Source organism: Macaca mulatta, chromosome 12, assembly GCF_049350105.2.
Source record: "Macaca mulatta isolate MMU2019108-1 chromosome 12, T2T-MMU8v2.0, whole genome shotgun sequence".
In the NCBI taxonomy this organism is placed as follows: Eukaryota; Metazoa; Chordata; class Mammalia; order Primates; family Cercopithecidae; genus Macaca; species Macaca mulatta.
This window is the reverse complement of record NC_133417.1, coordinates 130,229,200-130,251,766: the sequence shown is the minus strand read 5'-3', so window position 1 is coordinate 130,251,766 and position 22,567 is coordinate 130,229,200. Positions and strand designations below refer to the sequence as shown.

At 40.3% G+C, this 22,567-nt stretch overlaps 1 protein-coding gene and 1 long non-coding RNA gene across 6 annotated transcripts in view; one reads left to right on the top strand and one right to left on the bottom strand.

The window, feature by feature from the left end:
• The window catches only part of LOC144333330 (uncharacterized), a 323,101-nt gene extending 300,708 nt beyond the window's left edge, over positions 1–22,393 (bottom strand). The window contains exon 1 of the long non-coding RNA XR_013401908.1: positions 22,258–22,393. This is a non-coding gene — a long non-coding RNA (uncharacterized LOC144333330). The remainder of the gene's footprint in view (positions 1–22,257) is intronic.
• DOCK10 (dedicator of cytokinesis 10) overlaps positions 1–22,567 on the top strand; it is a 288,958-nt gene that overhangs the window by 44,819 nt on the left and 221,572 nt on the right. For 2 of the 5 annotated variants that reach the window (XM_077956661.1, XM_015111177.3), the window contains exon 1: positions 13,942–14,162. The exons of 2 other annotated variants lie outside the window; for them this stretch is intronic. In XM_077956661.1, the coding sequence (XP_077812787.1) occupies positions 14,001–14,162 (162 nt within the window). In that variant the 5' untranslated portion in view covers positions 13,942–14,000. Of the gene's footprint in view, positions 1–13,941; positions 14,163–22,567 lie in introns of those variants that run through there. One more of the 5 variants, XM_077956662.1, reaches the window with a different exon arrangement.

Genomic DNA, 22,567 nt, shown 5'->3' with positions numbered 1-22,567 from the left:
GGTAGGAGACTTGAGCGAGACTTTTATTGCATAAGCAATGGTTAGGCCAAGTAATGGCCTAGCCATTTATTTTGGACAACTTACTAGTCGACTCAAATTACCCCATAGTCAGTTCCAAGGAAGTAAATAACATCTATCATGTAACTGGCTAAAATGCTTAGAACAAAAATGCCATGTAGAAGTTTACCTAAAAAACCTGGATTTTTGCAAAAATTGGAGTTTGAATATCCATAGTGTCCTTTTTACATTAAAACAAGTTCTTGGTCAAGAGTGTGAGCAATACACATTAAAAATTCTTCAAGCTGATATAACACCTTTTTCTCAAATAAAACTAAAAAGTTAAAAATGCAGCAATCACTTTCCACATCCTGAAAACAAGGGAATGTACCGAGATTTGCACAATTAACCATACTTTTTTAAAAGCATTCTCTCCAGCAATTGATGATGTATCTTCTTGGCTCATTTGGACTGGGTGGCTCTCCATGGTTCTGTCTTGTGAGGAGGGAGTGGAAGCAAGTCCCTGTGGACACCTACGCTATACAACATCCCTTCAATGCTAGAATAGTAAAAGTTACATTAAAATATCGAGATTCTTCAAGACCCAGAAACAACTACAAGAGGCCCTCCTGTGTATTACTGGCATGAAATAGATAACAGGTGTTCAGTAAGTGTTTGTTGAATTATATGTGTTGACATTAGATGATTTGCTAAAGATGCTTCTTATACATATAATTTGTGTGTGGCAGTGGGGAGTCTACAGTGAGACTGTCTTCAGGGTGGACTCCAACAATCTCTACCTCTTGATACTCAAGCCCTGTGTAGTTCCTTCCCACTCTGAATGGGACTAACTTATAGACCAATAGGATATTGTAGAAATAATAGTGTGTAACTTAGACTGGTCATAAACTTCAAACTCCAGGAACTTAGACTGGTCATTGTGGCTTCTTATCCTCTTGATCCCTGGCTCTAGAAGAAGCCAGCTGCCATGTCATGAGGACACCCAAGCAACCCTGTGGAGAAACCCACCTGGTGAGGAAGTCAGGTCTGTCACCTTCCCCTCCTGACTTGCCAGCCATGTGTGTGAACCGTGGGAGGGCACCTGCAGCCTTCAGATGACCGTGGGCCCAGGCAGCATCTTGTCTGCAACCTCAGAAAACACCTCGAGCCAGAACTACACATCTATGCCACTCCTGAATTCCTGACACACAGAAACTGTGAGATAATACATGTTTATTGTTGTTTAAAGCCATTAAGTTTTGGAGTACTGTGTTATTCAACAATAGATAACAAACACAGATTTTATGCATTGTGTGTGTGAGTGTGTGTGTATAAAAATTTGCCTTGAACTAGAAAAAGAGCTACATAAAGTGAGTAGAAGAATGACATAGTATATACCCTGAAACAGACCAGTTGGATGAAGATCTTGGCTGCCGACACTGGGTGTGTACCAGTGACCTCTTCCCAAGGAGCTCCCAACATATGTTAGCAATGATAATTAAGTGTCAGGCCATACTAAGATAGAAGCTACTAGAAAGAAGCAATCTTTGTTGTGACAATATTTTAGTGAGTACTGCATCTCACATATTCAATGCCTGTAAGAGAAAACAGAAGTAGAGACTTTCTCGTTGACAGTGTCTCCCACTTTTTGGAGAGGGTAATAATAGCTGCCACTTGCTGACCTTGTAGTACTACTTCCTCGCACCATGCTAAACCTTTTATCCATATTATCTCACTTAATTCTCACAGCAGTCTTCTGAGGGAAGTGTGAAGGTTGAGAGGAGTTAAGTAACTTGCTGAAGATTACCAAACTAGTGAGAGACAGAACTGACTTTCAAATCCAGGCTGACTTTTTCTAGAATCTTCCTTAACCAGTATGTATACTACCTCTGATGTCACGTTAAACTTGATTTTGAAGCTTTATATCACCATTAGCTTCTATAGAGGTGGCCATAACATAAGTTGGTAGGCTACTCTTTTTAAAAATCTTATATATTAAATGAATTACAAAGTGATGTAATATGTCACCATTTTTATTTATAGACATGTAGTGATAGGCTGTGTTTTAGAACCCAAAGCATCTTCATGGGATATGCCTTCTCTTCCTCTCAGTATTGGGTGGGGACAAGACCTTTATCAAGACTGCCTAAGATAATTTGTATTCCCTTCAGAAATGTAATAGGATCCTATCCTAACCACACACATTCCTAAAGACCCAAGAGTACATGCAGTTGACTAGGTTTAAGGGTTTTTCAAGGTAGAAACACTAACAGCATGGACGCTGGGCTCCTACCCCCACATAACCCAGCAGTCCTGGAGCCAACCTCCATTGGAACTGCAGCTTTGCCCTCTGTCAGCTTGGCCACATTGGGTAGGGGACAGAGTGGGCTTGGGTATGGAGGATGGGGGATGCCTTCTACAGCCAGAATTCAGTTGCACTTGAAAATAAAACAGGATAACAATACTTTGCCTAAAAGATGAACACGAATATCCTGCATCCTGTCTTGCATTCTTCTCATCTGAAATGCTGGGAGCCCAGTGATTTCTCCCACTTTAGGAGGTTCTCTGTTCTCTCATGACTAAGGCACAGTTGACTCACTTCGTGAGCTGCTGTGGACTGTGGATGCTCCCAGGTGGAGCCCATAACCAGGACAGCTTTTCTTTTCACTGGGTTTTCCCAGTGTCTCAGGTGCTGTGTCAAGTGCTCCATTTGGATTATCTCATTTACTCCTCCTTATCCCATAAGAATCTGATACAATACATGACTATCATTCCCATTTCTCCACTGCAGAAACAAAGAACAGAAGATCATTTGCCAAAAAGTCACAAATCCAGGAAATGGTAACTTCAGGTCTGTTGGAGAGCAAAAATATCTTCCAAAGAAAGACCATGTGAGTCTTTTTAGTATTCCTTCCATCAACCTGCACCACAGGGCAATGCCGTCTACATATTACAGCTAACTGGCGTGACTGTTCTGGGCTTGGTAGGACCTCCTTCCACTGCCTGATTTCCAGTTCTTTCCTCTCACACCTCACTTTTCAGTGCTCCTACCTCTTTTATGACACTGTTAGTGGTGTTTACTATAGCCTTCAAAAAAAAATATCATTAGGGGAATGTGGTATATCCCAGCAACAACTCCTGTCTTCACCTCTACCTTAAAGTCCACACATTGGTCATTGGTGTTCTATCTGAATCTTTTTGTTAGATAAAGCTATAGAATCCTACACCTAGAAGAACTCATGTCATCTATTCTAACCCTCTAATTTTATGGACAAGCAAACTTAGATCCAGAGAAAAAGGTGACAAGACTTGTCTGCAGTCCTAATTAGTGTTAGAGCCCAAAGCCAATCCCCTGCTTTCCCCACCTCTTCACACAAGAAGGAAGGCTGCACATGTCCTCTTGGGAACTGCAGTGGCTTCAATTGTCAGTAGCACAAACTGGAGATAATAGGAACAAAAACTTTAAGAATCCACATCCTGCAGTTTAGGTTGTAAAGAGAGGCTAAGCATTAGCTTATCAAGTTAATCTTCTGAATATTGCCTACTTCTCCTATTCCTGCTGGACTTAAACTTTGGTTTGTCCCTGTTTCCTTTCAAAACCCTGGAGCTGGGTGCTTTTGCACCAACCCTAAAATGATACGTTGGGCGTCTCCCCTGAGTCCTGGCAAACAATGTAAAATTGAGCTCAGGCTATCTTTTTATCTTTAAAATTGATTTGGAAAGAACATTGTAAACGACTTTAAAGACTGCCATTTTCATGTTTGGAAAGCAATTCGTGATTATTGTAAACTAGATTTAACTTGGAATGTTTAAGACGTGGGTGGTTAATTCCTGCCACAATTCAAAGGGGGAAAAATGAACACAGAAAATAAAATAGAACAAGTACAGAGAGTACAGTTAATAGCTCATTTATCCCATGTCATCCAAAAATATTTTTCACATAACTAACTCTTGAAGATAACATAATTTGCCCAATTTGATCACTTAACTTTTAAAAATTAAAAGCAGTTGCTGGTGGAAGTTTGATCTAGAATGTGTCACAGATTTCTCCCTCCTGAACCCAAGGTCACTTGGACATAATTTGTTTTTTCCTGATGCATTAGTGTCCTTGTTGTGAATATATTCCAGTAACAACTCCTCCTATATTCACCCCCACCATAAAGTCCAAACATCAGTCATTGATGCATCAGTCACTTCCCTAATGCATCAATTTCATCCATTGTACTGGGGTAGAACACCATAATTTATATCCACCTTTCTAGTGTTTACCTCCCCAAACATGGATTAGTCCCGGATACTGTGGATATTGATTTTTTTTTTCTTTTCCATTTTCTCACATTGTCTGTCATCTGTCCCTTCCTTTGGTGGGTGGCTCATACCTTTAAGTTAGCCTGACTCAGCCATGCACCCTGGACCCATGAGCTGGTGAAGAGAAGTCAAGGAAACTTCCTGTCCCACCTCTCTCTTGTCCTTGCCACTTCATTCCAGTGCCAAGGCTCTCTCTTCTGTTTGAGTTACCGTTTCCACATGGCTTTATTGACTTTGAGCCTTGATTTGCAGGACTGTTATCTACCCTCTTTGGTACTAACTCGGAATAGCAATGATAATAACACAAATAGTTGTAATAATGATAATGGTGAAAGAATGATATCATGTACTATTTATGCCAGTGTTTTGTACCATGTGCCTTTGTTACAACAGTTATGTAGAAGGGTTCTTCTTACTCTTATTAGCCAATGGAGAAAATAAGGCTCAGAGAATTCATGTTCCAAGACAACAAAACTAGGATTCAAACACAGGCAGATCTCTTCAACTCCAAAACTCATGCTTATTACTGTGAATCACTTTCTAGGCCGCATTATTTCACCCTCATTCCTTCCCTATGTATGTGGCCTCAGCTCCATCAGATGGCTGAGTCTTTGGTGAGCTGGCTTTGTAGCTGGGCCCACCACAACCCCTGGAAGAATCTTTCATCCCACCTGCCTTCAGCAGGGACATCCTTCCAGTAGACATTGGCTGGACCAGGGCAGGTCAGAATGATATTGCTTCTGGTCAAAAGTCACTGTAAGCTTAGTTCAGCAAGCTCTTTAGAATCCTGCATAAGGTAATGGTGTTAACCATGAGGATATAAAGACCTCTTCACTAAGCCACTCCCATTAGCTTCACAGAATAAATCTCATGACATCCTTTTCTGGCTCTGGAGAAGTTGTTTCTGTCCCTTTTCAGTACTTGACTATGATCAGCATAGTTGATGTTGCAAAAGTAGTGACCTTAGGGTAAGTGAGGTATTATTATATTATTTTAAATTTGTTTACTCATGAAAAATAACAGGGAAGGGGATTTAGAACTTGTGTCACATTACCATGGGAGCTAACTTCAAAGCGCAGAGGAGACATATGCAACACCCATTCCCCTATCACTCAGAGAAGACTGTGTGTCCCTGGGAAAAGAAGAGTGAAGAGATTAAAAAACAAACAAACAAACAAAAAAAACCTACTTACTGGGGAAGTGGGGAGAAAACAAGCAGTGTTTAAAAGTCATTAGATTTTCTCTTTTCCAGTAATAATTAGAATTTGTTGAATTTGTACCGTGTGTTTGATACTGGGCCCAGCACTTTATGTGGATATTAGATCCTCATTAATATTCATTCATTGAACAGATGAGGAAAGTGAGGCTTAAAATTTTTGCTCAAAGTCACAAAGTTAATAAACAGCTCAACAGGGGTTTACATTTTGGCAAACAGCTTCCTGATGCCTAAGTGCCGCACTATACTACCTTTTATTAAGAATAAGAAAGGTTTAGTATGAGCTGAGGAGAGTTCAATCAAACATAGATGCCTGAGAAAGGTAAGTTATTAACGGAACATTTAAATTACCTATGCACTCTGCAGGAAGCTGATTTAGAGGGCAATGAAAGATAATTTTCTGATGCATCTAAATGTACCCACAAAAGAATAATCTGCTTTTCAGCTGCACCAATGCCAAAGGTAGAAAAATGAAGTTAAAGGAAAGCTTGGCAGCAGCACCTGATTTTTAAAGCAAAAGAACAGTGTGCTTTTTTCCAAAGTGATTAATTGTACAACTCAATAAATGTCAGCACATGGGAAAGATGCCTGCAAAGAGGAGACCACTATAATTAAGTGAAAATGAAGAGAGAGAAACCGAAAGAAAAGGTCTCTACAAATCACACTTGCAGGGGGATCAAAAGAGGTCACGGGTTATTATCATAATAAACTTAAGTCCCAGTTCCCTGATTAGAGGTAGCAGTAGGAGGGGCAGAGATGCAAGTTGAGAAAGGGTAACTGGGACCTAGGAAGAATTACTTCATCGGGTTGTGTTTTCCACTTTTCAGCTAAGAAGGCACTGATTAACTCCCTCCTAGCCATTTAATTGAGTTCAGACCTGGCGGAGGGGCTTACCCATCTGGAAACAGACACGGAAAAAGATTCTCACTAATCTTGCCCTGGAAAATGACCAAATCCCATGACCTGGTTTTACTGACTGGGGGCAAAATTCCCTACCACTTTCAATCTAAGGGGTTCTCCTCCTTTGGGTCACTTTTGTTTAGGAACAATTGCTGAACCTCTGGAAAATTTAGTCCAACATGATTAAGAGCTTGATGATGATGATGATGAAGATGATAATGATGACAATGATGGTGTGATTTTTATTATCTATTGATTCATTCATTCCACTAATCATTTCTGAGCTGTCATGGAAAGGCAGTGCTATAGCTTAAATCAGCAGATGGAGGTTTCCTACCCTCTGCCTTAGTCCCCATGTTTCTTCCTATCGCATGACTCCACAGAGAATATTTGTGGTAGAGAAGGAAGATGAAACAAAGATTGCGAGGCAGTTGAGCTCCCACCAACTTGATGGTCACCCCTAGATCCTCACACTAGCCCAGGAAGGAAAGTGGCTGGTTCCATCTGCAGCAGTGACATGTTTGAGCTGTCATCCAACTCTCCAGGGTCAGCCTCCAGTGGATTCAAGAGTGAGTGGCAGGTCTTCCAGTAACCAAGTCCACGCTCAGAGTGTCCTGGGATGATGGCTCATTTTCCTCTTTCTAATTGGACCCAAAGTAGCCTCTTTTCTGGGGGCATTTTGGTGTTAACCAACATTTTGTGTCATGTAGGGGGAAGCAAGGAATGATAAAGGGAGCCCATTATATTTCTGTATTCTAAATATATGCTTTGACAGCCAATTTAGGCAGTTAAGTCACTGCTGCCAGTGAACACTTCACACAGTAAACAAGGCACCTTAAAAAAATTCATTTATCAAATTCATTACATTTAAGAGTGGTTTCAATTCCCATCAAAATGCAATTTAAATCATCACCTTAAAACCATCTGCTCAATTGTTAGCTGGTTTCTGAAACTGTCATCCAAGAAAAAGTCATAGACTTTGCTGTGAGGGACAGACCAGCTCTCAAAGGGAATTTTCCAGGGTTGCCTCACTACCTCCTGCTACATGCCAGTTCTAATTCTGGTTCTGTCACTTACTAGCTGTGATTCTCTGAGGGAATCACTTAATTTCTCTGTGCCTCAGTTTCCTCAACAGTAAAACAGGGATGATCACAGCACTGCCTCATAGAGGGAGGTGTAAATGTATCCTGATGTATAAATATTCATTAGCACTATGCCTGGCACATGGCGAGTGCCATAAGGGCTTGCTTTCTTAGAGGTATCATCATCATGATTATTATTCATTGAGCATGTACTCCAAGGTGGGTGCTGGATATATAGCAAACAAGGTAAGCACAATCCTATGTCTTACAGAGAGGGAAGACATAATTTAAAAATTAAATCAATCAGGATGTAATTATAGCTGGTGTGTTAGAAAGGAAACCCACAGGGTACAGTGATAAGAACTGAGGTTCAGGGCTGTGAAGCAAGGCCTGTTAGGGGAGGCTTTTCCAGGGCAGTATCACCTTTAAGCTGATCCTGGAAGCTGAGAGGGAGGAGACAAAGCCTGTTATCACCCTAGCAGAGGCAGCATCACGCTTGTTCACTGAATAATTATGGGCCAGGCTCGATGTTGGTCTTTGCAGTTACTCTTTTCCCACCAATATCCTGAAAGTGTAAAGGATGATCTCCATTTTAGAGCAGATGCTATTGAGGCTTAGAGAGATTAGGTGACTCGTATGAGTCAGGCTGACTCTGAAGCTCACTGTGAGCTTTTCTACTGTGCTCTGCTGGCCACCTCTTCCACCAGGTCATTTGGACAAGCAACAAATTAGACTTGAACCGGGATGCTTAGTCCATATTGACTGTAGGTTCTGTCAGTCTCACCATAAATTAACCCAAACTAAGAGAGATCTCCTTAATTTGGGGAGCTAGAGTACTCTGCCTTCTGGCCCTGGGATCGGGGAGAGGAGGAACATTTGAATCCTCTCCTTCACTTGGTCAGACTGACCTGTGGACAAGCTGTTATGTTGACTGGTGCACCAACTGCAGTCTTCATTTCAGGATATATAAGCCAGTCTAGCAGGCCTACTAGATACACACCCCATCCCCAATGGCCAAAGTCAAAATAGTGAGGGGTTCTACTGAGGTGCTGACACCTATGCTAGGTATTCTGGAAGTATTTGCACTTCTTGGGATATTTGGTGACAGGTGCTCTAGTGTTTTGTCTGTGCTGAGAACAGGGTCCAAGGGCAGTTATCGAGTTACTTTCTCACATCCACCCTCTACTTTCTAGAGCTTGGACCCCCTTTTGGGCTCTGTTGTGAGCAATGGCTGCCATCTGCTGTATCCTCTTTCTGTGCCTGTAAATTGTTCCTAAATACTTCATTTTTAGTTATTAGTCAATGTGATCAAATTCACTTTTTATCCTTCAGAGATGCTCAAAAATTCTCATTTGCTGAAAAAGTTTCCCACCTTTTCTCATTTTGTTGTAATATGTTGCTTTATACTGCTTTGTTGTCATTTCAGTTGGATTTGGGGAAAGAGGTAGCTAAAAAAAAATGTACTCCGCACACCACGTTGAGCTACAAGTCAGGGCCTCCAGACTCCAAATGTGGAAACCATGTTCTGCTGGCCAGAGGGCAGGCAGGTGCAGCAAAAAGATACTTCAAAAGTGACTCCTGAACATTTGTGTTTTGGAAGCCGGGAGGAAGGCGGGGGTTAATTCAACCTGGGGGAAATAAGAACCTTTCTCTGAGGAGGTGATGATTCCCTTGAGGTTTCACTGTTAGAATATGGTTTTCCCAGGCAAGGTCCTTGTATTGGTCTGCTAGGGTACTAGGGCTGCTGTAGCAAAACACCACAGACTAGGTGGTTTAAACAACAGAAACTCATCTTCTCACAGCTCTAGAGGCTGGAAGTTGAAGATCAAGGTGCCCTTAGGGTTGTTTCCTGGTGAAGACTCTCTTCCTATCTTGCAAACAGCACCTTCTCACTGTGGCTTCATATGGCCTTTCCCTTGTACACACATGAAAAGAGAGAGAGAGAGATATTTGGTGTTTCTTCCTTGTCTTAAAAGGACATTAGTTCTAGAGGATGAAGGCCCCACCCTTATGACCTCATGAAACCTTATTACTTTCTTAGAAGCTCTATCTCAAAACAGAGTCACACTGGGGCTTAGTGTTCCAAAATATGAATTTTGGGGGGACATAATTCTACCCTTAAACTCTTAGCCTTTCCATAAATTTATCTTTATAAATAAGTTCTGATCATGACCTTATGAGGGTCTTGAAATAGACCCACCAGAAACTTGCAGTGTGTGAAGAAATGAAACCAAGCTGTATAGCATCAGGGGTATCCAAAAAGTCCTTGAGGCTGATTTTGTCAGGCTTCATTTCTCAATTTTTTATTTCTCAAATATTTTATCTAAGCTCATCTTTGTTTTTACAAAACAAGCATGTGTTATTAGCAGTAGGTTTCTGTGTATTTGATGCTTTATAGAGGATAGCAGAAAACCTCTCCCCATCCAAGGTCAGCATTATGTGTCAGAAGGCTCAGATGCACCAGACCTTTTGGGGAGGAGAAGAATATAGGCTTCATCTCCATCATGCCAGAGCACAGTCCAATTTGACACAGTCAAAATAGAGGCAGGTATTTTGCAATAGATTATAGATTTAGACACACGGCTCTTACATTATTTAACAAAGCTGGGAAGGTCCAACACTTTCAATGGACATTATTTATTTAAATTAAATATGTATTTCCTTGCCTATTGTAAAAAGGTCTTTGGACATATTATCCCAGTGGTGGAGATATCTACATGTGCAGCCAAATGATTCTTAGGCCAAAAGATTTTAGAAAAGTGCTCTGAAAACTAAATTCATTAGTCAAGATTTGTCGAAGAAGGATGGATAGTCTGCAGCTGGGTAGGTGGACCCCTGAGGCAGAGTCCAGAACCCTCTTAGGATTCAGTACGATTTTGCTGGTTTTTGTTTGCCCCTTCATTCGTTTTTTTCTTTTTTTCCTTTTTTCTCCTTAGCCTCCTTTTATTCTCTTGAAATGCCTTACTTTTTCTTCCTATATGTCTTTCTCCCTGGTCAATAAGATGTTAAAAACATCTCTCTCTGTCCTTCCTTCCATTTGCTATGTGCATTAAGGCTACTATAATCTACACAACACGGCTATCTCTGCTTTGAAACAAGAATATTTACATCAATTTAAGATTTCATAAGTGCTGAATAAATTTTTATATATATATAAAATAACATATAATAATATATAATTAATCACCCAGGATGAAATTTAGCTTCCAGCACTTCTTTGGAAAATTTAACGTTACGAATTGTTAGTGACATTATTTCCTAATCCAAGACAATTACTTAAAAAATCTTGTTTCTAGCATTTCAGGTTTAATAAACATCTTATTGAATCATGAAATAAGACCCCACTAGGGAAAGAAGGCAGACGAGAGAGTGAAGAAGAATCTCCAAAGGCCATTTATTAGTCAGGCCATGCACATTTGATGTTTGGAGGCCAAATTAATGATTCATCATATTAATAAGTTCAAATAAAAATAGCAGACACCTGCTGAAGAGTTTATACCTAATCTTAAAATATTTCCTGTGTATCAAAAATTAGCCAGGTGTGGTGGTGCACGCCTGTAGTCTTTGCCACTCAGGAGGCTGAGGCACGAGAATCACTTGAACCTGGGAGGGAGAGGTTGCAGTGAGCCGAGATCCTACCACTGCACTCCAGCCTGGGGGACAGAGCATGACTCTATCTCAAAAAAAAAAAAAGGGGGGGGGGGGGGAGGCCTGTGTGTCAACATGCCTGCTAAATATGACGGAAACATGGACATGTCTCTGGGTAGATTTCTGTGTCTCCCCCAACCCAACCCCATCTCCAGCTCAATTTACTATGTAAAACATAGAGCTCAGAACCCAACCCCTTTCTTGCAACTTTGCTGCATGTTTGGAATCTTTCATGAGAAAATGTTGGAGAACATACTCAACTCTTCTTTTTTTTTTTTTTTTTTTTTTGAGACGGAGTCTCGCTCTGTCACCCAGGCTGGAGTGCGGTGGCCAGATCTCAGCTCACTGCAAGCTCCGCCTCCCGGGTTTACGCCATTCTCCTGCCTCAGCCTCCCGAGTAGCTGGGACTACAGGCGCCCGCCACCTCGCCCGGCTAGTTTTTTGTATTTTTTTTAGTAGAGACGGGGTTTCACCGTGTTAGCCAGGATGGTCTCGATCTCCCGACCTCGTGATCCGCCCGTCTCGGCCTCCCAAAGTGCTGGGATTACAGGCTTGAGCCACCGCGCCCGACCTCAACTCTTCTTCCCTGAGTTTCATCTTTGTATTTCTTGTCCACTGGATAATGCTTGTGTGTATTGAATTCCAAAGTAACCAGTCCTTGGACGTTCCTTTAGCTTGATAACAGAGGCTAACAGAGAGGAGACAGAGCAAGAGAGAGAGAATATTGAGGGTCTGTCAGCAGCCCGTCAGTAATAGGGGTGAATTCCTCAGGCAGAGGGGATCGATGCAGGCGGGACTGTAATAGCTAGAAAGCATCTCATTTGTCTCCCTAAAGACTTTGGCATCTGCCAAAACATCTGATTCCAAAAGCCACCCCGGAGGTCAGCCAGATTTAGAGAGAGATGGTTAGAGAGGAGTTTAGGATGTGAAGTCCATCATGCCTGCCAAGCCCACGGTGGAGAGCGGAGGGATCTGTCTTCTCTCTCCAGTTTCTGACTGGGGCTGGTGGACTATTTAAGCGTTTCCAGCTAGCCACTTGCTGCCTGCGAGCTACGCAGCCATGAGCAGATGATGAGAACCTACGGAAACGATTGGAGAGAGAGACGTCCTGGGGGGATGGGAGTAAGTGGGTGGGGGTGGGCACTGCCATACAGAGAGCCCAGAGGAACTGTCCTATTTGAGAAGACACATTCACAAACATAGAAGCCCACTCTGCACTTTGTCTCTAGTGGACACCATTAGATATAGATCTTCAATACACACAAGCCAGACAGGCTAAATCGTAGCCTCTCTTCAGTAAATGCCCTAGTTGTTTAGAGGAAAAATGGTTTAGATTAGCACCCGGGCAGTCTGACAGAGGTCCAGAGGGAGTAGGGGACTTGCCAGCATCATTAGCATTTTTTTCTTCTTTTTCCAGCAGCACTAAAATATATTTGCTCAAAACAGAGGGAGATGAAAAACTACTGGCAGCCAGTAACTTCTTAAAAGAAAAGAAAAAGAAGCATGTTTTACTTCTCTGGGGCGAAATACCAATTAAAACGATGCTGTGTTGTGACAGATTGCTGAGCAATTAATGCGTATTTGAGCATCACGCTAGATGCTTCCGCGAAAGCAACAACCTTACTGAGGCTGGGGCAGCCACACGTTATAGCAAAACAATCCTTCCTCAAACTTCCTGCAGCACCCTTCACGCCAAGGAGCCCAGAAACCACAGAAAACATTTTTTTTCTTTGAATCTCCAAGAGTTACACTGGAAGAATTAGCTTGGCAGAAAGATCCCGACATTGAATTCTATTGGGGATTTCATACTTTCCTCATTTGTAAGCAAAATCCATTTTCCATGAGATATTTTTAGTGCAAGCAGCCCCTGTTGCCCTATTCTCTTTCACTATACCATTAGATGTTGAGGCCATTCCAGAAAGGACACGTGATTTCTAAGCATCTCTCTTTGGTTCTTTCCTAAGTGACTAGTCTCGCAGGAGTCAGGGAATACTAGACTCTTAACTACCAAAGACCTTAAAGTCCTTCCCAGAGCCTTGAATTCTTATTGATAGGATGTTAAAATGCTTTACAGCTGCTTTTTCTAAGAGGTCAGCTTGGCGGAGCTTGCTGAGTGACCTCAGTAAAACAGATATTTTCAGCCCTGCAAGCCGCCTATGTAAATATAAAAATGTATTAGGCTGCAGAACTGCATGTGTGGGAACAGAACAACCATACTATTGAAAGGAAATCACAGGGGAACACTGGTGTCTCTCACGCGGGGCTGGTTAATGCGTGCATGCTTTTGTTAAATCATCTTGATCTAGTGAACTCTATGTTTCAGATAAGCCAATTTCATTTCTGGAACTTATGAGCCATGAAAAGTAAAACCTCAATCAGTGAGATATCCAGTGAAATTTCCTTCAGGAAGTGTTTATGTTTATAAAAAACAATCATTTTCACTCTTGACATGATGCTCATTTGCCTCTGGAAAAATTGTCAGTGTAAAGTCAGGTTTTCAGTTGTATGATCTGAAAAAGTAATTCATTTGTGTGTCTGACTGGGAAAGATACATTGATTCAGACCTCTGAAAGGAGAATCGAAGAGCTTCATTGTAATGAACAGGAAACATGCTCTCGACGTGAATTGAGAAATACTCTCTGAGCGTGTGTTCAGTTGCCGTGGATCAAATCTTTCCCATCTCTGCATCCAAGCTATTTGGCCATGATCAGATGATCAGAGCTCAAGGAAGTGATTGGAGAGTGAGCCGGCTGCAGCTGCAGTGTAGGCTGTTTTCAGGGACAAGGAGCCACTGTTTTGCAAACATAGCATCAACATAGAAGTTATTTTGTAGGCTCCAGGATGCAGCGATGGGCTGCACTGCCAGCATTGTTCTGCTTCAAGCTTTTCGTTCTGTGGTCCAGAGGAGCTGTCCACACATTTGTAGACGACGCCAAGAGGAACCATCCCACGAAATTTTGCCTCTGGAAAGTGACGATGAAATGAATAGACCCAGAACTCTCATCATAATGGTATGATATCCGTGGTAAAGCAGCCTCAGTGGATTGAACTGTTATTATAGAGAGGTTACAGTTTAGGGGTGTTGGTGTTCAGCGTTAGATAAAGACATGTGTGACCTAGAGTTTACTACTCTGAAGTACTATTTGGGGAAAATCTTTCAAAACTATTTCTATCATCCAAAGAGCGTATTTTCTTCTTGTTGTATGTCATGAAACTGCAGCTTCTCGGTCTACTAGAAATTCTCTTCTGCCTCATGTTTTGCATGTTGTTATTTAACTTTTGTGCAGAAAATAAGAGAAAAATCTGGAGTTTGGTTTAAGTGAGTGGATTTTATTTTATAACTATAATTTGAAAGAAGAGCCCAAAATGGGCATTTTTTTAAATCACATGTAACCACTGAAGTTGTATAGATGCTCATAGTTGGATCTTTAACTTCAGGATATTTGGGGCTTTTCTTTCTGATTCTGCAAAGGAAATGCCTTTCCAGAATGCTTAACTTAGGCACAATATTAGAATAAAGAATTAAGAATTTTGTAGAATGCATAGTGTTTTCATTAGAAAGCTGTTTCTTGCCGCTTGTCAAATTACACTTTTGTCTGTGCTTTAATTATAGTAAACAATGTTGTTCCTTTTTTGTGCATCTGTTTGATCAGCAAGAATAAATTTGAGGATACAGTTCTTTCTTTCTTTAAGTTTAAAAAGAGATCTGCTTAGTCACTGAAATTAGAATAGGTAGTATGGTAAAGTCTCCAAAATTGAGGAGACATTGAAGTCTAGGTGGCTTCAGCATAATCGACTTTTTTCTCTTATATTTCAATGTTGAGATATCAAGGATGTAGTAAATAATGAATGAAAAATACCTGTTACTTTAAAAGTTCTTAAATGAAAGTCATTTGGCTTGGGCTATGCCTCTGAGTGACAGAATACTAAACTATAACATTGTTTGCCTACTTCTTCAACAAATATTTTATTTTCAAAAAGCAATATTGTTCTTGAACTAAGGGGCTGTGATTATTTCTGAAAGGAAACACTAAATAGGAATAGTTTCATGTTTATTATTCCCATAAGTTTTCACAAATTAAATTTTAAAGGATTTGAAATAGTTCAATTGTCAAAGAAATCTTTGTTTTCCAAGTTTAACTCTTGTTAATAACATTAACACATTCTATAACTATTTGCAGTGCTCATGCTATACCAGTAAGTCTTATTTTTCTAATTTTGTTAGTCTATAAAATTTTGCAGCTAGAAATTTGCAAAAAAAAAAAAAACCTCAAAATAACTGAGAAATTTTAAAAAGCTATTTGCTAGTCATAATATTTTTCCAAGGATCCTTTTGATTCATATAATACCTTTATGACATTAAATAAGGTGATGAAGAATATACTAATGAGGAAACTAAAGGCTCAGAAAGGTTGAATATCTTAACATCACACAGCTGCTAAATGCCAGTTCCCCGAGTCACACTTAAAGCAATGATTCCAAAAGCCAGTGTATTTTCCAGTCTGTTCACACTTCGAAGGAAATCATGATAAAACAGATAAACTGAATTTATGTAAGAAGTCTGATGGAAATCTGGAACTACTCTGAGTAAAACGTGCTCATACAAAGTCATTGTGCATCTTGAAAATTTCTTCTGGGCCACTCCAAAATTCACCCCCTCACTAATTATTTATTGCCAGCCCACGATGGTCCAAGCACTGGTTCAGGCACTTGGAATCCGCCAATGAACAAACCCATCCAAAGTCCCTACCCTAAGTTGCAAAGTTTGAAGGTGATAGAACATTTTGCCAGTCTTGTTGTTATGGAAATGCTATACTACAATTGTGATGTTTAGTCTACAAACTTTAGCCAATGAAAATATTTTCTGTTTTCCAAGATGGTGATTTGAAAATTTTAGTGTATTTCAAAATCACCTAGGAGTTTTCATTCACGCAAATCCTTGAGCTCTTGACCCCAAAGACTCTATATGAGCAGATGTGGAGTGGAGCTCAGGAATCTGCTCTTGTAGCAAGCACTCCCAGTTGATTCTGACGAAGGAGTACTTTGGATGACACTCTGAGAAACATGGCTCTGGAAGATGATAATCTAAACTGTCCACCCCTTCTCCTCCTCCAGTGTGGTGTTCTTATATTGGCTAATCGTCTTCTCGCTCTGGCTCTAAGCTTCTGAACAAACTTTTTTCTTTTTTACTCACTTTCCCACTGCCCATTAGTCACCAAGTTTTATATATTGATTTTTTTTTTTTTTTTTGTAAGATCACAGACTCTGGAGCCAGAGCGCCTAGGTTGGAATCCTGACTTCATCACTTACCAGCTGTGTGACCTTGGGCATGCTGTTTAACATCTGTGTCTCCTTTCCTCCACTGTGAAATGAGGATAGCAATTTTGTCAAATTAGAGCAGTTGTATGGGTTTCATAAAGTAAGTGTTAAGTGCTTAGAACAGTGCCTGGATGTCATGGTAAGATGTTCCATAGGGATGTGATCAGGGACATCCTAACTGAAAAGTGACATTTGAGGAAAGACCCTAAGGAGGCAAAGGAATGATCCATGCCACTTTCAGCAGGGAAATGCCTAACGCAGAAGGACCCGCCAAGGCAAAAGGCCCTAATGTGAAAAGAAGCCTGGGGTGTTAGAAGAACAGCAAGGAGGCCAGCGTGTCCAGATGAGCCAAGAAGAGGGTCGTAGAAGGCAAGGTCAGGGAGGCAACGCGGTCAGATCATGTCAGACACACAGCTGTCAGGAAGGCCTAGGCTTTTTCCAAGTGAGAAAGAAAGCCGCTGGAAGAGGCAGGCACAGAGGTTAAGAGCCTGGGTCACGCAGCCAGAATGTCAGGGTTTGAGTGGTATCTCTGCCACTCACTAGCTGTGTGATCTTGATGAATGACTTGTCCTCCTTGTGTCTTTGTGTCTTCATTGATAAAATGTAAAAAGTAACAGTACCCACCAGTGTAAGGTTATTGTAAGAATTCAGTATGTTCATAGGTGCAAATTGCTTAAAACAGCGACTGGTGAATAGTGAGTGTTATGTTAACTATAACCCCACTAACTGGGAGGCCCTGAAGCAATGAAGTAACAGGATCTCTGGCCATAGAGGGTCAAAGGTCAAAGCAGGGAGACCATTAATTAGGAAGCGGTTGCAATGATCCCAGCCAAAAGACCTGGATGGTAGTTGCTGAGGCTGTGAAAAGTAGTCAGATTCTGGATAGATTTCAAAAGTAGAACGAATAGAGTTGAATATAAAGTGTGGAAAAGGAAAAGGTGTCAGAGTTGACTGTGCTTATATTGGCCTGAATGTCCAGAAGAACCAAGCTGCCATTCAGAGAGAGAAAAACACAGGAGTGGAAGGTTTAGAGAGAGAATCTAAGCTCACCCTAAGGATGCTGAGTTTGAAATACCTGTTAGGTCTATATACGGAGATGTCAAGTAGGAAGTTGCATATATGTCTGGAGTTTCAAGGAACTATATAAAGATGAGTAAAGCCTAGCCCAGTGTAAACATCAATAAATGATTGATAAATGGGATCTTTGTCTCTTCTAATCTCCTATAATATTTATAGTGTATAAATCCATTTGAAAGTTAATCATGCATTGCCTTCTAACACATCTCAGCCTATTTAATTGAATGTATAATTGTTTATTTACTTGCTGATCACATATTTTTCTTATCTCACTGGTAGACAGGAAATTTCATCTACCAGAGCAATCACTTCCTAATTAATGGTCTCCTTGCTTTGACCTTGACCCTCAAAGGCAGAAAGTAAGCGTACTTTTTTTTTTTCCTCCAAGATGGAGTCTTGCTCTGTCACCCAGGCTGGAGTGCAGTGGTGCAATCTCAGCTCACTGCAACTTCCGCTTCCCGGGTTCAAGCGATTCTTCTGCCTTAGCCTCCCAAGTAGTTTGGATTACAGGCACATGACACCACACCTGCTAATTTTTTGTATTTTTAATAGAGATGAGGTTTCACCACGTTAGCCAGGCTGGTCTTGAACTCCTGAACTCGTGATCCACTCGCCTCAGCCTCCCAAAGTGCTGGTATTACAGGCGTGAGCCACCCTGCCTAGCCTCTGAGCTTCCTTCTTGCTCCGTTAGTACCCAGCCCAAAGCCGTTTACAGACTCAAAGCTAAATAAGCGTCTGCTGATTATTTGAGATTTTTAAGCAGCTGGCACTAATATGCAAAGTTCAGTTGATCAAGATGCCCACTTAACTCTTAATTGAAATGTCCAAGAGTAAGTTAAGGATGAAGAAAGTTGCCAAGATAAATACAAGGCTTTGAATACTGACACCCTTCACAAGCCTTTGGCATTCAAAACTTCACAGTGGAAAGTTGTATCAAAGAGTCTCATTCCTGTGGTCTAGGTTCCGAATCTATGCGCAGAGATAAGATTAGGGCTGGCATAATTGTAGTCTAGTTTATATAGTCCGAAATGGAGAGAAATTGCTAAACATCAAAATTAACTAATGTAGATTCTTATTTAAAAGAAACACATGAATCCTGACATCTGAGACCATTACAATGGCCTGTTACGATGCAGTCAAGTTTAATGGGGGAAAAATGAAGAAATTCCTTTAAAGCTCTACTTTTATCTCTCAATTTTTTTTGGCGGGAGAATTAACAGAAACTTTCATGATTTTTTTTTTTACTTCCTTTAGAGCATATTTTGTTAAAGGTCTCAGAAACTAATTCAATTTATGTAGATTTACTATTTTCTGGCTAATATCTGTTATTTCTTATGTCATTTGCTCATCACCAACCCCAGAAGTTAGCTTCATGTTCAGTCTTTTTCTTCCCCACTCCCCCAAAAGAGAATGTTTTTCTGTTCACACTGTGGAGTTTAGAGGTGGCATAAGAGGAGAGAGAAAAGCAAGTGTTGGTCAGGCTACTAGTCTCACTTTGGTTATATGACCAATACCCCACACCAGATTCACAGGTCTGAACTCAAAAGTGAAAAAAACTTTAAAATCCATGAACATTCTGGGGTTTCTCTGAAATAGTAGAAACCATAAAATTTAAATTTAGGACTGCCAAAGATCTAGCATATACACCAAGCCAAATATGGCTTTGTCTTGAATTTTGGTCTAAGGCAGGAAATTAACAATAAATAGCCTAAATTTGCAGTGAGTTGGGAATCAAGGATGTGTGCACTTATATGGCAGACATTTCCGAGTAAGAGAATTGCAGTTACTGCTCCAAGACCTCCCTGACAAGTCCTCTGTTGGTGCCCTAGAATTTGCTAGATCCAGTACTCTGATTAACCATACAGTTTGTGGGTCAAAATCTGCCTGCAGCCATACAGTGCTTGAGCTAAGAATGATTTTCACACTTTTAAATTGTTACAAAACAAAACCAAAAAGGAGGAGGAAGGGTTGGTGGCATGGGGAAAAAGATACAGACACCATATATGGCCCACCAAGACTAAAGTATTCTGACCAGTTACAGAAAATGCTTACTGACCCCTGTCTGGTGAATGATGTGGCCTCAACCACAAAGGAACCTTTTTTTTAAAAAAAAAAAAAACAACTTTGGCCTCTACAGTGTATTTTCTGTTGCCCCCGACAAGATACAAAGGAACTTGGCTTTTTCCCTGGGTACCTGTTGTTCACCTGAGGGTCTGAGAACTGCTATGATTGAATAATAAACTCTGGATTTCAAGTCAGAGTCTCAAGTCTGTCACTTAATATTAATAAAAGCCCAGATGACCTAGACATGCTGACTCATTTCTCCTAGTTGGCTAAATGGGGACTCTTATCTGTCCTGTCTGTTGGAAGCACCAGAATATCGACTTCTCCTTCTTCTTCTTATTTTACTTTTAAGTTCTGGGATACATGTGCAGAACATGCAGGTTAGTTACACAGGCATACATGTGCCATGGTGGTTTACTGCACCTATCAAGCCGTCATCTAGGTTTTAAGCCCCACATGCATTAGGCACTTGTCCTAATACTCTCCCTCCCCTTTCCCCCCACCCCCCAACAGGCCCCAGTGTGTGATGTTCCCTTCTGTGTCCATGTGTTCTCATTGTTCAACTCCCACTTATGAGCAAGAACATGTGGCGTTTGGTTTTCTGTTCCTGTGACTTTTGTAGAATCACATTGTAAACTAATTCACATTATAAAGCGATGGAGTCTTGCAGGTCAGCAGGCTCACATAGCTTATGAGAAATCCACAGTGGCCACTGTGCTGGTGAGAATTCATTTTATCCATTGGGTAACTCACTCAGTAATGCAGGGAGGTGATTTACATTAGGATTTCACTGTATTTGTTCCACACCCCAAAAAAGGTGGTACAGTGAACAAGAGAGGCCAGTGAGGGTGTTATCAAGCTTCTACTTCATTTGCTTTTTGACCTTCAAAAAATCTCCACATTTGGGTCCCCCACTTGTAGGAGACAATAATTCTTCTTTCCTGCTCAAGTACTTTGAGAAGCTGGTATAAGGAAGCAAGTTAAATGAAGGAAATGAATTATTTATGAAAAAGTAATTCTGTATTATTTGGAACATACGTTTGTTTAATTTGTGTCCTATGAGTACAATCAGGACCAGAGAGGGACATACTATGGAAACTATGGAAACTACTCCAAAGGAAATAAGTTGACTCTCTTCTTAATATCCTAACCTAATAAAGTTTTATTATCAAAGAATGTTAACATGTTTTGCCTAGTTTCATCTTTTTGAGTGTATGTATGAAGAAGAAACAATTTCCAGACCTTCTAAATCCTGAGCTAATGTTCCTATTTCATTTCAGTGAGGTTGAATCTTGAATATACTAATATTATCAGATTCCCCTGGGAAAGAAAGCCTGTGTCATGGAGTATGAGTTTAAACGGTCTACCATAGATGGGTATAACATGGAGCTTTAAGGCACAGAGTATCTTTGCTAGTTATTTTCCCTTGTGAACTAATTTTGAGTTGAATCCCAAAGCCACAGAAAATGGACAAATGAATTGAACGGCTTCTCTCTGGGTAAAAGAATTAATTGAATGTAATGAGAGCCTTAGTAATTAGCAACATAAATCTTTGAGGCAAAGGCTTACTAAACTCAGATTACATCCTGTATCATCTTGTTCAGATAATCTTGCATCTTTTTAATTCTCCAAATTGTACCAAATTTAGAAATGATTAGAAGCAAAGAAAAAATACACAAAGTCTAAAAAGAAAAAACAAAACAGCTTAAAATCCAAAACCAACACAGTGATAAAGAAAAGCAGAAAATCGGATATGGGTATGGTGGTCGGGGGAGGTGATATGTAGAAACTTATATCAAAAACAAAGCAAATTCAACTATATGTAGATAGAGCTATAGATAAATACATATCATACACACATATATATACTTATGTATACATATTTTATATATATATGTGTGTGTGTGTGTTAATATAGAACATTATACCTTTAGTGGATGTAAGTGTTTTGGGGGAAATCATAGTGTGAAGATGAAAAACATCATATTACCAAGTAAAAACACATAGTTTTATGGCTAGAAAAAGTATAGACTCCAACAAATTACTGCTAATAAAACGTTTGTTAATTTTTAAAACATAATCAAATATAGAAAAAAAACTGGTATGCTTGTTTTGGGTTTTGTTTCTTTGCCTTCTAGAAGAGTGGTTTTTAGGATTTTCTCTAAACACCAGGCTTTGATATAATAAAACTTTGTGAAAACCGAGTAATACAATTGAGGATATAATGTGTCTTTTGGCAAACCAGATATAAACACAGTATTTTTGTCAGCCTTCAATAAGTTTCTTGTGGATAGCTGTTTTATTCTCAGATTTTATTTTCATGGAACTAATTTATTTTGATGGGGCTAAAGCTTAAGGTTTTTGAAATTCATTTTTCCAAATCTATTTCATTCTGTTGGAACATATTTTAGTTTTTAAGACCATGCCCAATACATTCAATTTGCATGCAGTGAGTTTGTCATGGTTAGATTGTCTAATCAGAAATTCAGTAAACAACTGAGACAATTGCATCTTGCATTTGGTAGGCACAGATGACAATAGACTGCTGCTGCCCTGCACTTACAGTTTGGTGGCAGAGCAAAGCTCAAACAAATGGAAAATTGTAATCATGATAAGTACTTCCTTGAGAGTTGCATTCTACCTTACCTTAAAACTGCATCGTTTGAACATCGCACCTCCTCAAAGCAGTCAGGGAAGGCCTCCCCTGAGGCAGTGGCAATGGAGCTGAGACCCGGAGGATAAATAGATGCTAAGAAGAAAGAGAAAAACACTCCGTACCCAGAAACCACGTGAGAAAATGCCACATGCCAGCCCTGATTTACATTGCATTGCCATGGGTGAGGAACCAGGGTGTGTGGGTCTGAGTGACTTACAAAAGCACTTACTGGCAATGTGATCTCTGGGTCAGTTATTTAAATTCCGTATAGCTTGGCTTCCCTGTCTGTAAAATGAGTCG